This window comes from Sminthopsis crassicaudata, chromosome 1, assembly GCF_048593235.1.
Source record: "Sminthopsis crassicaudata isolate SCR6 chromosome 1, ASM4859323v1, whole genome shotgun sequence".
NCBI lineage: Eukaryota > Metazoa > Chordata > Mammalia > Dasyuromorphia > Dasyuridae > Sminthopsis > Sminthopsis crassicaudata.
In genome coordinates, this window is record NC_133617.1 from 671,150,572 (window position 1) to 671,168,070 (window position 17,499).

At 52.3% G+C, this 17,499-nt stretch overlaps 1 protein-coding gene across 5 annotated transcripts in view; it reads left to right on the plus strand.

Annotated features, from left to right (window-relative positions):
- SLC38A3 (solute carrier family 38 member 3) overlaps positions 1–17,499 on the plus strand; it is a 29,973-nt gene that overhangs the window by 341 nt on the left and 12,133 nt on the right. The window contains exons 1-5 of one of the 5 annotated variants that reach the window (XM_074283310.1): positions 13,522–13,753; positions 15,238–15,381; positions 16,740–16,915; positions 17,035–17,116; positions 17,437–17,499. The exon at positions 17,437–17,499 is cut by the window's right edge and continues 53 nt beyond it. In XM_074283310.1, the coding sequence (XP_074139411.1) occupies positions 16,806–16,915; positions 17,035–17,116; positions 17,437–17,499 (255 nt within the window). In that variant the 5' untranslated portion in view covers positions 13,522–13,753; positions 15,238–15,381; positions 16,740–16,805. Of the gene's footprint in view, positions 1–13,521; positions 13,754–15,237; positions 15,382–16,107; positions 16,183–16,739; positions 16,916–17,034; positions 17,117–17,436 lie in introns of those variants that run through there. The other 4 variants (XM_074283311.1, XM_074283312.1, XM_074283313.1 and 1 more) reach the window with 4 other exon arrangements.

Here is a 17,499-nt window from a genome sequence, read left to right on the forward strand (position 1 = left end):
CCCCCATTCCTCTAGATGCTTAGTGCCATTCCCCCAACTTTTGATGTGTCCTCGCCTCCCTCACTCCCAGTCCCCGGGGACTTCCAGGAGGGTCAGCCCGGCTCCGCCTCCGCCCTGACCCCCGGTGGAGCTCCGGGCCGGGGAGGCTCGAGAGAAGAGGCAAGGGGCTGGACGCGGCAGTGTGGGCGTCTGCGTCTGTGCCCCGAGTCCGAGTGCGTGTGCCCGCCGGTGAGTGTGCGGCCGTGCGTCTGTGTGTCTGTCTCCTGGAAGTCTGAGTGTGGGCAGTGAGCTTCAGTGTCGGGCATGAGCACGCCCCCTGCCCGGACAAGAGCGCGCTGTCCGGGGGCTCGGGCCGGACGTGCGGGGAGACGCGTCCCCACGCCGGGCAGGGAGAGCGGGAGGCTGCCCGACGGGGTTGGCCTGGAGCCGCGTTTGGGGGTGCTCCATCGGGCTGGGGCCTGCGCCCAGAGGCCTGCCCAGCCGGCAAGGGCGAGAGGCGGAGGGATATATTTACACCGAGTCTGACCCGCGGGGCTTTTTGGGCACATCGTGTGCTTCACGCTAGGCTATTTGCAGAGGGTCCGGTGGCCTGGGCTTTGCGCGCACGCGGTCCTGCATGCGCGCGGCGCGCATTCCTCCAACACCCAGTATCTCACTTTATCAATGTAAGTGACCGTCAGGGAGCGTGTGGGGGAGGGGCAGGGGAAGGGGTCTGTAGGCGGAGCGCAGGATTTGCATGAGTCCGACCCACCTCCCCTTGCATTGGTCGGGAGGACTGCGTGCGTTTGTTTACACCTGGGATCCAGGGGAGCGGGCCCTCCTCTAATTCGGGCCCTCCCACCCCTCTATCCCACCGGCTCCGGGCTGGATTCTAGCTCTGGGGCCCGGGAAGGAGGGGGCGTGCCACGGAGCGTGCGCCAGGGATCGGATTCGGGCTTGGGGGGAGAGTTTGTACTTGTTGCTGTCTGGGGGTGTTAAAGTAAAGGGTTGGAGCAGGGTCTAAACAGGGCAAGGGTTAAGGGTCCCCAAACCGATTGGGCCTAACGGTCAGTCTGCTTCTGCAACAAGTTCTGCTGCTGCTGACTCCCCCCCAGCCCCAGCTCCTGAGACCCGATACCGCTCTCCCAGTCCTGGGCCTGGGGAAAACAAAACAAAACAGAACTAAAGTGTTTTTCCCAGATCCAGCTCCTTGTCCCACTTCCCCAGTCTCCCAAGGAATCAGCCCCAGGATCTGCAGGATTTCTGGCATTCAGAATCCAAAGCTCTGCATTTGCCCCCATTTCTTGCCCCTCTCCCTTAAGAACTCCCAGCCTGTTAGTCACAGAGAAGAGGAGCTGCCCTCAAAGTCTGACAGTCCCAAATCTGGCCTTCGCCCCCACCGTGCACCCCCGAATCCTCCTTCCCCCCTAATATCACAGAGCACTTTGCCTTGCTTCTCCTGTACTCTGTGTAATGGTGGACATGTTTGGGTGGCATCTTATTCTCTACTAGATAGTGAAATTCTATGATAATAGGTCTTACCCAGATTTTCCATCTCTAGCAGGCAGCATGGTATTCGTATACAGTAGGCAGTTAATAACTATTGGGTGAAGGAATCTTCCTGGCAGCTTTGGAATTATCTCTTCCCCCAGGGATCCTCATCGCCTTCTTGCATTCAGTTAGGATGGGAATCGCTTTGAAGACTCAGTTAAGAAAATCAATATTTTGCACATAGCAGATACTTAGTAAATGCTCATTGAATTTGATCGTATGAATTAGCTGTCGATCCTGGAGCCCCTCCACCCCTCTTCCATTTGCCTAAAGAGTAGGGGAAACAGAGGAAGAGATCCAGGCCTCCTCCCAGTCTGGGAGACACAGAGGCCCAGACTCACATCTGGGGGAGTTCCCAAGCTGGGGAAGAAAGAGGAGGCAGTTCCAGGCCCTAACTCCTCCTATGAGAAGTTCTTAATTTGGCTAAGGAGGTCAGCATCACATACTGAATGGTTGGGGAAAAAATAAAAAGAAAAACCTGTCAGATTGAAGAAAAATGTGCTCTGCTGTTTTAGCTGAGGAAGAGGACTCTATGAAGGTGAGCTGGGCTGGGCTGGGGGTGAAACAGCGAGGGAAGCTTCCTAGAGGAGGTGACTTGGGAGCCAGAGATTGAAGACTGAATAGTCTCCCAGCTTCCACACCAAGAATCCAGGTCAGGGACAGTGGGAAATGAGGAGAAACACGGGAGACAGAAGGCAGAGGTGACATCCTAAGGGAAGCTTGGATAAAACTGGAAATTACGTCAGTGTCAGCAGGTGTGAATCATTTGGGGAGCTCAAGGCTTCGCAGCTATTTTAAATGATACACACTTTGGGGGGTAGAAGAGACAAGCATCCAGGGGAGAGGAGGAAAGGAGGCCAAGCAGAGGGGACAGGAGCCCCCCAAATAGCTCATGCCAAAAGGGAAGCTAGCTGAGGTGGAAATAGCACGGGGCCTGATGTCAGAGGATCATTGATTGGGAAGTGAAATCACCCTCAAGGTCATCTAGTTGAGACCCAAGGCATTTGGATCCAAATTCAGGACTTTTCCCATTGAACAGCGTTACTTCTCCATACTGTGGGAGTCTGGGTTCAGATCCTGCATCTCCTTACCAGCTGCAGTCCCTTCACCTCTGACGGGCTCAGTTTTCTCCACTGTAGAATGAACATTGGACGAGATGACCTTTAAGAGCCGGCTGTAGATCCATGATTCTCTAATAACCAGATTGCCTTTCAGTCTTGAATTAGTCTCTCTCTTTGTGTTGGGAAGAAATCCCGGGGTCTGGATACTTTGGATCTCCAAATCTTCATACACTTATTTTCCCTTGTCCTACTGTAGATAATCAGTCACTCAATGGCATATGAAAATTCATGAAAGTCATCCCAAAGGGGAATGTCCAGAGGGAGGCCGGGCAAGAGGCCTGCCTTCCTGGGAGCTGGAATCTGTATTTGTGTAGAGAGAAGAATGAAAGGGCCAAGGTGGGACCCCATGGGTTCCCTCCATTGAGACGCTTTGAAAGCCAGACGCCGGAGCCCATAAGGATGCAGAAAAGCAAACCCAGGCCTGGGAGGCAGGAGATAAGGCTTTCTGGTTGGCTTAGCTGGTGGCTCACAGTGTGATCTTGGACAAGTCTCTTCCCTCTGAAATAAAAAAGACTGGATTAGAGGGTCCTTTAACACTTCGAGTTCTGACATTCTCTGGTTTATATTTTAAGGTCTCTTCTGCTTCTGACATTTCTCTAGAAATATGGGAGAGGAGATGAGGTTAGAGCTAAGGAACGCTCACAGAAGTCGGGAGGCATCTTTGACATTAATTAGCGTAGCCCTTTCTGGAGGAGGAATTTCCTCGAAGCGTCCTTGACAAATGACCATCCAGCTGCCAGCACCCGCTTAGGTATGGACCAGGACGGGCTCTTTTTTCTCTCTAGCCCGCCCCCCCCCCCCCCAAGCTCCAGGAATCCCTGGGAACTCTGGTTTCACATTTCTGTCCTGCTGTGTGCATATTAATATCAGATGTTACTCTGATGACAATCTCTATCAAACCCCCTCCTCCTAATCTGGGCCGCATGGTTCATTTGTTATAGTCGACAAAAGAGTCAGAATGGGGGTTATTATCCCATTTTAAAGGCAGAGAAACTAAGGGCCAGCAAGGGGGCTGGCGTCAGAGTGGAAGCTGTGTCCAAGGGATTCAGAACTGGAAAAGGCCCGAGAGGTCATCTGGATCTGAACACGGGGACTGACGCCCGGAAAGGCTAATCCACTTCCCCAAGGTCAAGGTCATGTGGATAGGAAGTAGCAGAGCTGAGCTTCCAACCATGGTCTTCATTTAGAAAATGAGGGCTTGAACTGAATGACCTTTGCAGCCTAAATCCATGGTCCCATGAGCTTCTGACTCAACCCCTGGGTGCTGTTTCCCTTCTGACCACACTGCGTCTTGGAGCCCATCCTAGCTCAGGCTGTAATTAGGTGGTTAATTAATGTTGGGTGGTGGGAATGCGCTTAGACTCTAAGAGGAACCCATGTGGGTCTGTCCACTGTTTGTTTTTTTCTCTTTGAGCCTGGCTCACTTGCTTGCTCTCTGGCTCTCTCTCATCCTGGAAGGCCTCCCTCTTCTCCCCCCACCCGAGGCTTGCCCCCTCCCCTCACAGGCCCCCTTGACCTCCTGTCTTTGTTCCCCACCCCATCCGGGCCTATGAAGGGGACAAACCCTCCGGGGCACCCCTAGCCCAAATCCTGGCTTTCTTCTCCGCCAGGCGTCCGGCTGTCCAAATATTTGGCCCACCTCCGGGGGATCCCAGGGTCAAGGGGGTGATTGCCTGAGAACCGGGCTCTCCCGAGGTCTGGGCGCCTGGGTCCCTGGCCAGGCATCCCCTCCCTGCAGAAGTGCGGGGGGAGCGCAGGCATGTGATACCTCATTTCCCCATGGGGCCTAGGCAAAATAACTTCCCCTGTCCCTGTGGGGGTTCTCTGGAGTTCATGCTGGGAGCTCAGATTCTTTTATTTCTGAGGGGGAGGCCTTTGCTGTGCTGTGAGTTTGGACATTTTAATCCCCTCTCCTCTAAGTCTCTTGAAGGTTTCCCTTAGGTCTGGAACTGTTTCCCAGCCAGAACTGTGAGATCCGGCTTTTGTGGAGGGAGGCATTTTGGTCAGTCACTCTCCATCTGTACCACGTCACCATTTCTGAAGGGTCATCCCGTTCATTATCCCATTTGATCCTCTGCACAGCCTGGAAAGCAGGACAGGATTACCTCAGAGGGCCCGTAGGGAGGTAGTGAGAGAGCCCAGAGAGGAAGCGGGGTTTTTGACCTTCTGGGGGTCTTGTGAGCCACCTTGCCCCTAAAGTATGGACACCCAGCAGAGAAGAGGAAGGGCTTTCTGGTCGACCTCTGGTAGCCCCTGATGAGAGGGGGGCTGTCCTCTCACAATCAATGCTTCCTCCAAACCTGTGCAGGTTTGTGGGAGAACATCTGCCCGGGGAGGGACAGACATCAGGAAGCCAGGAGAGCTTATCCAGAGTCGGAGATTAGAGCCCCCGCTGCACCCAGGGGCCCGCCTCCCCGCAGCCCTGTATCCACCCCCTCACCTAGCTGTGTTCTTCCCACAAGATCAAAGGATTTAGCGTAGAGGAGACCTTTGAGATCATCTAGTCTAATCCCCTCCTTTTATAGATGAAGTAATTGAGGCCCTGATGGGGGAAGGGGCTCACCCAGGGTCACACAGCTAGCGAGTGGCAGAGCTGGGATTCCAGCCAGCCTCAAGTTCTACTGGCTCCAGATCCCATGCTTACTCCCACCCCATACGGGCTCAGTCCCCAGGGAGGGACATCACTGTTGCTCCCCCTAAGAAGACCTTCCCTCCTCCCCTCGGTGACCAAGGCACAGGCCTGGATTAGAAGGGGAACGATTAATTAAAACTCGGACATCTAGGGGCCCCCTTAGCTTGGGCCACCTCATGGGCTCCCTTCCAGGTAGAGGGGGGAGACAGCAAAGGGGTGAACCAGGCCTTGTTAACACTGAGGTCCCCAGAGCAGAGGTAGCGGTGGGAGTAGTGCTCAAGAAGCTTCAGTGACTCCCTGCGACAACCCCCAGATCAAGTCCGGGTTTCCTCCTGTCGCTGGAGGCCCTCATTGAGCTAGTCTTGTCCAACTCCCCTCCATCCCATCCTTGACCTCAGCCAAGCTGATCCCATTAGGAAGCCTTCCTTCCCTTCCATTTCTCCAAAGTCTTCCTCAACACCCACCTCCTGCAGGAAGCCTCCCCTAACAACTAAGATAACAGAGCAGGAAGAAAGCAGGATTTGCTTTGGGAGGACCTGAGTTCAAATCCCACACAGGTGCTTACTACATGTGTGGTATTGAAGAAGTCACTTCCCTGGTGTGAAATTGTTTCTTCTCGGTAAAATGAGGGTCTTAGATTATCTGGCCTCTAAGGACCTTCCAGCCCAAAAGCTTTGACCCATGAACCCATCCCCTAAGACCCAATTCAAATGGCACCGCCTCAATCCCCTAGCCAAAAGTGAGCCGCATCTCGCTGAGGCTGTCTAATGAGAATCACAGGGTCACAAAACTTGGGCTGGAAGGGCCCTTGAAGGCCACCCAGTCCAACTGCCTCATTTCCCACATAAGGAAACTGAGGCACGTGCACTCTTATAAATTATGGTTATGGGGTTTGTTTGTAGGGGAATAAGCCCTAACGATGACATCTCACATTATAGAGCATGTGAAGGTTTGCAGAGTGCCTTCCTCACACCAACCCTCTGAGGTGATTGTAGGTATCATTATACCCATTTTATAGATGAGCAAGGGCAGTGTCACCACGGTGCATAGCGTGGTGGGTCCGGATAAGGACGACCTTGACCTCAAATATGGCCTCAGATACTTATTAGCTGTGTGACTCCGGACAAGTCAATTAACCCTGCTTGCCTCAGTTTCCTTATCTGTAAAATAAGCTGGAGAAGCAAATGGCAAGCCACTCTTGTGTCTTTGTCAAGAAAACAAACAAAAAAATGGGGTCATGAAGAGTAAGACATGATTGAACTTGACAACAAATAAATGAGGAGACAGGCCTGAAGGCGTGCTATTATATGGTCACGGTCACAAAACTAGCAAGAATTAGAGTGAGAACTCAGTGCAGATCTTCCGACTCCAAAGACAGAGCTCTTTTCGCCCTGTTGCCTTTCTCCCCTATTTGGAGTAAGCTCCACGAGGGTATCTTATCCGGGCTTTAACCTCCCCCAACACAGAGCCCCATCCTCTGCCCACAGCAAATGCTTAAAACATGTTAGTGAATGAAGAGCAGGGGGTAAGAGGGAGACTTGGTCTCCAGGGTATGGAGAAGAAGAGCGTGTGGGGCAGAATGCAGGAGGGTCCTGGGAGCAGCTCCCATCCTGGCTTCAGCCTCGCCTCCTTCCTCGTGTCTCCTTCTGTTCCCAGGACAACCGTACCCACCTGCTTCTTCTAAAAAGGCTGTGAACCAACACGGCTAATATGGAAATGTGTTCAATATATTGTATATGTATAATCTATGTCAGATTGCTGCTACTTGGGGAGGAGCCAGGGGGAAGGAGGGACAGGGAGAGAAGGAGATTAAACATGGAAATCAAAATCTTACAAAAGTAGATGTTGAAAACAAATTTTAAAGCTATAAACAAAAAGGTCTTTGGTAAATTGAGGGCCCTCCCTCCTGAGAAGCCGTTCTCAGAGATGTCTTCATCTCTGGTGGAGGACTTGCTTCTTTCCTGACAAGGCAGGGTCTCCTCAGATCTTCACCCCCCCCAGGCAAAGGACCTGCTGTCCCCAAGGAAAATCTGTCCCCAAAGGGGCATCTGACATAAAGAGCACCCTCTAACTTAGGTGTCTGACCTGAGGGTTTGTCCTGGATAATGCGATCCATGCTTGGACTGAAAAGAGTTTCCACATCCAAGAATGCAGCTAAGGTGCTAAGAAATCATCTCAAGAGCACAGGTGTGTGAACGGACAGCAGCTTGAGACCTTGGCAAACATAGTCTATTCTCATATATCTATCTACCTTGCAGATTATCTATGAGTCACCTAGGCTGGCTTCCGTGTGTGTGTGTGTGTGTGTGTGTGTGTGTGTGTGTGTGTGTGTGTAGCAATCAAAGATCTCAAAGAGACCTAAGGCATCGTGTCACCTTTAAGATATTTCACCTTTCAAGGCAATTCCAATAGACTTAGGATAGAAAATGCCAATCGCATCCAGAGAAAGAACTGTGGAGATTGAATGTGGATCAAAGCATAGTGTTTGCAGCTTTGTTTTTTTCTTTCTTGTGGTTTTGTTTTCTTTTGGTCTGATTTTTCTTGCACAGCATGACAAATGTGGAAATATGTTTAAAAAGATTGCACATGTTTAACCTATATTGGATTACTTACTGTCTTGGGGAAGGAGAAAAATTTAGAACATAAAGTTTAACAAAAACTATATGCGTATTTAAAAAATAAGATACTTTCTTGTGCAGCAAGATAACCATAAATATGTGTACATATATCGTATTTTACACATATTTAACATGTATTGGACTACCTGCCATCTAGGGGAGGATGGGGGAAGGAGAGGAGAAGTGCGAACAGAAGGTTTTGCAAGGGTCAGTGTTGAAAAATTACCCGTGCATATGTTTTGTAAATAAAAAGCTATAATAAAAAATAAAATAAAATACCTTTTTCTAGGTTCCAAAAAAAAGATATTTCACCTGCAGAATAGCTTTTGGCCTGATAGTCAACACTTAATAATGATGGACTTCGAGGAAATCTACTTACAGAACTATAATATGATCTCCTTTAAATTGTTGGGTCTATCAATAATATAGTCATGTATCTCCTATATACACGTACTCATCCAGACTAAACTTTTTTTAAGGGAAAAGGCTCTATGGCATTGTAATTGATGGTAAGTCTGCCATGGTTTTTCCCTACACTGGAGCAGACAGCTCAGGGACTATCATGTTGCTTTCACAAGGCTTGGGCTCCATGAGATTTGGAAGAATGGAGCACCTGGGAAGGCACTGCGCCTGTCTATCCGGATGGCCCATTGGTCCACTTGTAACCAATGATATTTGGGAGATAGCCAATGGAGCAGGGAGCAGTTTGCTGCCTGGCCTCTCCCACCCCACCACCCTTGAGTGTCAGTGGTTAAGGTCAGTTTGTTGCCAGCTCCACCATTTATTCACACCCGTGTGACCTTGTAATGTCCCGGGGGATTCATTTTCCTGCCTAGACTGTGAATTCTTGGAGGGAAGAAGCTCTTTGCTTTTTTACCTTTCTTTGTATCTCTATCTCAGGACATTCCCTGGCACATTGTTCATTTGTGTCTGATTCTTTGCGACCTCATAAGATCCACACCAGGCCCTTCTCACCCGAGGGCATTGCCAATGTCTTCCAATACCATGTCTTTTAGCATTTTAATATTTTCTGTGCGGTTTTCTTGGCAGAGATATTGGAGTGGCGAGCCATTTTCTTCTCTAGTGGACCGCTTTTGTCAGATGTATGGCTCAGAATAGACACTTAATAAATGCTAGTGATAATAAATAAATATCCCTAAGCTCCATTCTAACTCTAACGGGTATAAAATCCTGCCATGGGAGACTGCTGAAAACAGGAATAAGGAAGCGAGACTTCGTCCATGAGATTGGCTTTGAGCCATTTTGAAAGATAGGTAAGATTTGAACGGGCAGAGAAATGGAAGGGAGACAACAGTTGGCAGGGAGAGAGATCTCAATTCAAGGTGAGGAGGTAGGAATGAGTCCACCATCTTTGGAATATGCCTCAAGGAGGGGAGAGAAGGCTGAGAAGTAAAATTTTAGGACTAGAAGGCACCTCAGAGGTCATCTGGTTTCAGGCCTGGACTAGAAGGGGAATGATTAATAAAAACCCAGACATCCAGGGCCCCCTTGCTGCATAATTGACCTTAATCAGTGTGATCCAAGCACTATAGGATGCTAGGGGCCCGGTAGCAAACTGGCCCATGCCCCTTTGGCTTATCTTCCAAATATCATTAGTTAAAAGTGGTCCAACCAAGAACATACGGTTGGCCCGTTGCTGGAAGGAAGAAAGAGCTACTCTGGGCAGGAAATGGGGCTCGCCTGGGAAGGATGGTGGCTGGTGTTACCAGGACGGATCTGGGTCTCTCTAGAAGGAGGTTCTTGCCCTTTTTATGGGTCAGGGACTCTTCTGGCAGCTTAGTGAAATGGTTTTGAGTGCATAAAGTAAAATGCATAGCATTACAAAGGAAACCAGCTATTCTGAAATATTTTTATTAAAACTTAAAAACAAGTTCAAAGACACTGGGTTAAGAACCCCTGCTCTAGGAGAAGGCCCAGGGGCTCAGCCCTCACCGCTGGCCTTTTCCTGATGGGACCAAATCAACAGGGAAGGTCCTGGGGCTCGGAGAAGGCTGGGGCTTGCTTGCTGAATGCTGTGCCTCTGTGTTCCCTGCCTTGGCCTTCGGCCACGTGGATGGATATGGCCCCTCCAGGAGATGCCCTGGAGACACAGAGGCTCACAGAGATAGAGACATAAAACCAAACACCAAGGTATGCTTACCCAGAACACTCACTGGCCTGTGTGGCTGCTGGGGCCCCTCCCGCCCAGGGTGATGCAACCAAAGCTCGGTGTGAGGATTTTCAGTGTGTTTAGCAATCTCTAATTAGCTAATCCATGCCCTCCCCAGCTCCCCCCCAGCCCCCTCCATCCCCCATCCTTTCTGAGGTGGGTCTGACGCATTCTCACCTGCTCCCACGCAGGCAGGCTGGCAGAGAGGAGGAGGGGAAAGGGAAGGACTCTGTCCACAAGGGTCCATTTTTGCCTGTTTTTTTTTCCACTTTCCACTCTCTGCTTTACTATATGCCTCCAGCTCGAGGCCTCCCCATCCCACCTGTCCTTGATCTGCCTTCTTTCTCTCTCTCTCAGCCCCCTCCCCTGTCTGTCATCCTGCCTATTTGTTTCTGCCTTTATCTCTTCCCTGGGCAAAGCAAACAGAGGTGTGTGTGTGTGTGTGTGTGTGTGTGTGTGTGGATCAGTTCCATTTCCCCTATCCATTGATTTTTCCCATCCGCCATGTTCCACTACTAAGATTTTCCCATAGAGCATGCTCACTAACTTGATTCATAGAAGGCTGGAGTAGGAAAGGGAGTCTGAGGTCATCTGGACTAAGCCCCTTTCTAATAAGGAAAGCTCGGTTCCTTTTGCATTTTTTCCTTTTTCTAAACATTTTCCTAATAACAACCTCCTGTGAAGAGCATTGACTCTGGACTCCAATGCCCTGAGTTCAAATCCAGCTCCTGTCGATTTTCTGTATTGCCTTTAGCCAGGTCCCTCCGTTCCTTCATCTGTAAAATGGACTAGCTGGCCTCTGAAGTCCCTTCTTCTCTAGATCAGTGAGAGCCGCATCACCCTGCTTTTGCAGCTTTTGCAACTTGCTTCTAACTTCAGAGTCCAACCCCCTTATTTTACAAAGGGGGAAACTGAGTCCAGAGAGCTGAAGTCATTTGCCAAAGACGTCACAGGTAGTAAGAAGCAGGGGATAAGATTTGAACGCAGGTTGCCTGACCTCAGGGCCATTGCCCTTTCCCACACACCACACTGGGAGGGCCCTCAGAGGACATCCAGTCCAACTCCACCTAAACAGAACCCTAGTCCCAGCAAGCAGTCATTCAGTCAATCCCCTGTTGCCTGGGTAGAATGCTAGGCCTGGAGTCAGGAAGACTCATCTCTGATTTAACATCCAGCCTCAGATACTTCCTAGCTATGTGAGCTTGGGCAAGGCACTTTACCCTGTTTCCCCGTTTGTAAAATGAGTTGAAGAAGGAAAAGACAAGCCACTTCAGTCCCTCAGCCAAGAAAACTCCAGATGGGCTCACAGAGTCGGACACACGGAAATGACGTCCTGGGATAGCTCTTCTGGACAGCTCTCATTTGGGGAGGTTCTCCCCTTGGGGGCCAAACAGAACTGCTCTAATCCCCCATCCTCATGCCAACCATTCAGTTACCTGAAGACAGAAATCACGTCCCAAGTCTTCTCTTCCAAACTAAACATCCCCATTCCTCTAGCCTCCCTAGAACAGGGGTTCTTAACCTGGGGTCTGCGAACTTGTTTTTAAAAATATTTTGACAGCTGAATTTTAATAGAATTGGTTTCCTTTATAAGCTACTTATTTTATTTTATGCACTAAAAAACATCCTCCCAAGAAGGGGTCCATAGGCTTCCCCAGTCCACCCAGGAAGTCCAAGATACAAAAAAGGAAGGATTTCTGGTTTAGAGCAATGTTTTGGGCTTCCTCCTGATGCCCAAGTGGTTGGACTAGAGAGGACCCTTCCTACCTCAAATTCTATGATTCTGTGATCACTTCCTTCCCTGAGCTCTGCCTTCTTCCCCACCCTCTCCCACTTGGAAACTTGCCTGTTTTTTCAGTGCCTGCATAAGCTTTATTTATATCATAGTTTGAGGCAGCCTGTGGTAGTGGTACACATTGCTGGGAAGACCTAGATTCAAATCCTGACACTAGCCGCGTGACTCTAAGAAACTCAGCCGATTTTCCTGAGACTTGATTTTGGCCCCTAAAGTCTCTTTCCACTTTAAATTTGTAAACTCAAGACATACGCCAGTTTGTTACAGGCCCCTCGGAAATGTGTGCACTAGCTGGGAGCTCCTTGGGTCATATGCTATCCGCCTTCAGATGTGACTCCATTGAAGCCATCTTCAGAAAAGGGCCTCCTTTCCCCTTCCCCCCTGGCTGACAAACTTTTCTCTGAATCTCATGCAAATTCCTGCTAATATGACTCTTAGTGGAGGGTAGGAGACATTCTAAGGGTTGGAGATAGAATAGGGTGGGGCTTGTTTCTCCTTCAGTAATAAAGAGAAAAATCAATCTGGACCTAGGGGCAGGGATGCTGCAATAAGGACAAATTAGGTGCTTTGAGATCACAAAGATCTTTGAGGGAAATTGCCTCCTTTTTGCACATGGGTAAAGGGGGGTTGTTGAAAAGCACAAGGAACCAAAATTTGAGCGTGGACCTTCTGACAAAAAAACTCAGGACTATGCTCGAATGCAGACTTCTTAGAAGATTGGAATGAATAAAATATAAGGGGTTTTGTCAAGTGTACAAAGGATGCTGGACCTCCTGGTTTTCATAAGGGGGCATACTTGGGCCCAATGGGCTGAGAGAGGAAGGGAGGGGGGAAAGAGCACTGCGATCGGAAGGGGAAGCTGAAGGTCAAGGATAATGGCAGGGACTCTTAGGGAGTTTGATGGAAATGAGTGGAAAGGGTCTTGGGCTCACTAGCTAGAGCCACATAGTTTCCAGTCATAGTCAAAGAGTCTTTCCCCTTGTCTGGGCTATGGCCTCCCTGAAGCCAGGGACCTGCTGATCCCACCACACAGTCAGAAGCGCACAGTGAATGTACTAAGACTAGGTATTAGAGCAGAGAAGTAGCAGCTTTGTTTGGAGTCCAGATCTGCACTGCCTGGGGACCTGTCCCAGCCTGCCCAGGCCTGGGGTCCAAGGGCTCAGGAGTCGGGGGTGGGGGGAATCTGGATTCCTCTCTCTCAGAAACCCAGGGAAAACCAGAGGCCAGGATCTCCTTAGCCCAGGGAGCTCTTGGGAGAGTCAGGCCCGGACCTGGCCTGGCTTGAGCAGGAGATGGGACAAGGAGGACTTTGAAGGTGAGATGTGGCTCTCGCCTTAGAAGAGCCCCCATTCTGAGGGGAGACAGCCCCGTCCTCAGGGAGCCTCCGGTCTGAGGGAGACGCACGGCCCCTGCCTTCAGGCAGCCCCCAGTCTCAGCACGGGGAGGGAGGAAGTCTCCCGGACTTCTCAGATAAGTCAAGCTTCCTGCCCTCCCATGTCTGGTTTGGGGAAGGGCCAGATGGGACTGGATTCGCCCAGCAGGTGATTCTGGGAACCCAGTTACCAGGCAGCTTACAAGGGAACCAGCTAAACCCAGAACCAACAGAGCTCTAAGTGCTAAGTGTTAGGCAGGTTTATGGAATGGAGGCTCCTGGGGAAGGAGGTGGACTCACAGTCAGATTTTGAAGAGACCTAAGGATTCTAGGAGCACCTTCCAAGTACGGGAATAACTAGAAGAAAGCAACAGGCAAGGTTTCCTCTTTGGCTGACTGTCATTTGTCACTTCCCTGCGGGGAGACGGGTCCTCCAGTGTTCTCCCTTTGGGGCCCCAAGAGCCTTCGCAGCTTGTGAGCTGAACCTTCCGCGGCAGAATTAATGGTACCCATCGGTAAGACTAATCGGTCCGAGGACGGGGAGGGAGTCCAGGAAGGGAGAGAGGAGAGACAGTCAGAGCTGCCCGTTCTCTCCCCTCACTGTCCCCGCCATTCCTCAGGGGGCTCATCACCCTTCGTGGTTTGGGAGGGTGATGAGGAAGAGGGACCCCTGCAGCCCTTGCTGCTACCCCAGCCTGGGAACTTAAGTAGGGAGAAGTTAGGGCTCTAGGGGGGTGGGCAGGACCCATCTGCTGTTTAAAAATCAGCTTGGAGCAGGGAGAAGCAAAGGGCTCCGAATCAAACGCCACGACTTGCCTGCCTGAATGCAAAGTCCAGCCCTCTTTCCCCTACACCACCTTGCCTCTCCTTAGAGGCAGCCAGGAGCATGGACTTGCAAGTGGGCAGATTTGGTTGTCAGTTCTCAGCTCTGATAGCCATAAGGTGGTGACTTTGACCTCTCAGTTTCCCCATCTGTAACATCAGGAGAGTGTTATAAACCTTACGGCGCCATAAAAGTGGAAACTATTATAACTATGACTTGGAACTGAAGCCCATATGTTCTAAGACCCAATATCCAAGAGCATTCTATTCTAGGAGATTCTCAAAGAAAGGCCATGGGAGTGTTCAGGGAGGAATGAGGCTCACTAGAACCCAGAATCCTCGCCTTCGGTGCCAAGGGAAGCTCGGAGGGCCATCGAGGCTGCATCCTAGCCTGGGGACATTGGCAGAGCCCCCAGCACCTGGCACTGCCTGCCCTCTGGGTGACAGCCCGTGGCCCCGGCCTCCCTTTGGACGGGGCTCCTTTCCTCTAGGGGCTGAGCCAGTCCAGGATGTCCTGCTAGAGTGGCCCTTCTGGCTTGACATTGCCTGCAGGAGTGGGGAGGGGGTGGGCACTTTGCCCGGGCACCTTCTGGTATGGTCTGGGTGGAGCCCCCTGAGGGGCCCCAGGCTGGCAAGGGAAGAGGTACACAGAGTTGTCCAGGCAATGGGGGCCGAGGGGGAGGCAGCTGTCCTTCCTCCACTCTAGGCTGCCAGGCAAAGGCTGGCACCGATGGCCGGGGAAGATGGGCCGTTGCTCCTGGGACCCTTAGGAGAGGAGAGAATTAGGACCCTGTTAGGGGTCTGTGGGGATTTGGAGGGAGCCACTCCAGGCTTTTGTCTGGGGGTCTGCGGGCTAGAAGGAGCAGCAGAGGCAGCCTTAGACACGGGGTCCCGGCCAGGAGAGGTGGAGATGTTTCACTGCAGTCTGGGTAAGATGAGGATAGACGCATCCTTCTGCTCCCCCTCTCAGAAAGAACGTGAAAATAGTGGGATTATCGGGTTATAAATGGAGGGGCCTCCGCCATCTCCAAGTCCAAGGTCTTCGCTTGGTCGATAAGGAAACCGAGAACCAGACAGATTAAGACTTGCTCAGTTACGCGGCGACGAGAAAGTTGATGAAGGAGTGGACGGGGGTGCGGGAGGAGCTGACCTGTGGGACCTGTCCCCGCCTGCCCAGGCCCGGGTCCTGCTCTCCAAGACTAAAGAATGGACTCCGTCGGGACAAGGATCCGACCAGGACGCCCTGTTTGAGGCTGTCACTCAGCCCATGAGATCAGGAAGGGAAGCAGACGTCCACGCTCTCTGCCACCCTCTCCCCAAGGTAGAGACCCCCCTTCACAGAGGCAGCAGAGGAGCCCAGAGGGGGATGGGAGGCTAAGCCTGACCAAGCTGCCAGCCCTGGCTTCTGCCAGCCCAGGGACAATTTCCCAGAGCCTAGCTACTGGTGCACAGAGGGCCCATTGTTCCTGCTGCCAGCACTGCCCGGCTCCAGGTGCCCTCCCCAACTGCCTGCCGGGCCTTTCTTGGCGGGGCCTCATTCTCTCCTGGTCACCCTCGCCTCCCACTCCCCCCAGACCCAGTGTCATGTCCAGACTGCGGCTGGTCCCAAAGCTGCCCCATGCCAACCCCTCAGCAGAAGCATCAGCCCAGGTGGAGTCCCCCTAGCCCCATGAGTCAATCAACTGCTCAAACAAGCATTTATCGGGTCCCTACTGTGTACCAGGAGTTTCCCTGGAGCCCTTTCTAATCTAGGAAAGGCCTTTCCTGGGGGTGCAGTTACTCCGGAAGTTCTTCCCCCAGGTCTCCCACTTGTGTCCCGCGCCCTCCAGGTCTCCAGGGTGGGAACATCCAGGCCCTCCCGGGATACAGGAGTTCTCCCTCCTGGGTCACGGCAGCGCGGACCTGGAAGGGGCCTGTGAGGCTCCTGGTCCGAGGAGTGTCTGGGGCATCTCAGACCTCCAGGAGCAGCCCACTCCCCCAGGAAGCTTTTCCTCTTCTCTGGTAGAGATCTGGACCGTCATTGGCTCCATGATTCAAGAGAAACAAGTCTAATTCTACCCCGGGGCGTGATGGACAGGCGTGGTGCCTGGCACTTAGTAGGCTCTTGCGTGAATGATTGATGGTGAGGGAAGAAGGTATAATGGTTCTCCAGGATGTGGCGGGGAGCGGGGGATGCTGGGTCTCTGGGAGTGAAGCTCTCTTCTGGACTCTGGACCACATCCTCCCATAGTGTCTTTGGGGGTTGAGGGGTATTTAGGGGGACTGCCCCGGGGAGAACAGGAAGGAAGGAACGCTACTCCCTGCAGTTCATCCTCCTAGGACGGACAGATGGGCGTCGGGCCCCCGGTCCGGCCTCAGAGGGGGAGGGGGTTGGCTTGAGCTGCGGTTACAAGAGCACTTCTAACAGGCCCGGGAGCGGCTTAGCATCACCGCGTTCGCGGCAGGAGTCCCGGCAGGATGCCGCCTCTGTCACTCTGGGCAAGTCCCGGGACATCAGTTCCCTCTGCAAAATGAGAGGGGCCAGGTTCGCGACTGGCCCTTAGGGATCATTTTGTCCTTGTTCCTGTATTCCTGCTACGGCGCCCTGAGCGTTGTGGGTGCTGAGTCAGTGCTCACGGAAGGGAGTTGACGTGATGCTCCCTGCTTGCCCCTAACGACCCCCGCTCCCTTTCCCTTCAGAGATTTTACCTGTCTTGAAGGCACGTGACCAAGACCAAAGTTCTCACAGCCCTGCCCAGAGCAGCCATGAACCCCCCGGAGGCGCCCGCCCAAACAGAGATGGTCGAACTGGTGCCCAACGGCAAGCACGCGGAGGGGCTGTGCCCCGGGGCCTTGTCCGCCGTGGGAAGTGACAGGCGAGTCCGTGGGGAAGGGGCCAGGGGGTCAGCGGGAGGGAGCCCACTCAGCTGCACGTGGGTTTCTCTGCTTGACCCGGGGGGATGGATGGGGACACTGTTCCTCCTTATGTCCACAGGCGTGAGGGCGGAAGACCCAGCCATGGGGAAGCAGAGGGATTTCTGCCCCAAAATGCCAGCAAAGAGACCCACTTCACAGATGTGAGCCCCCGATGGGGTAGATGGGACATCTGGGGCAGCTGGGGGGGGGAGGGGCGGGAAACAGTCAGAGTCTGGGGCTTAGCCCAGGGATAGGAAACCGGGGAAGTCAGAGGCGGAAAGCGGGTGGGCCCCTGACAGGGCAGGGCAGGGCGCTTGTTCACACTGGGACTGGGCTGAGACTGAGTCCGGAAATGGGGTCGTGGGGGAGAGTCTGGGAGGGATGATGGTTTCAGGGAAAGCAAAGACTTAAGAGAGTGGGCTGGGTGACGGGCTGGGAAAAGAACCCCCAAACCCCCTTCTATCCCCACCCATTTCTACAGTTTGAAGGGAAGACTTCATTCGGGATGTCTGTGTTTAACCTGAGCAACGCCATCATGGGCAGC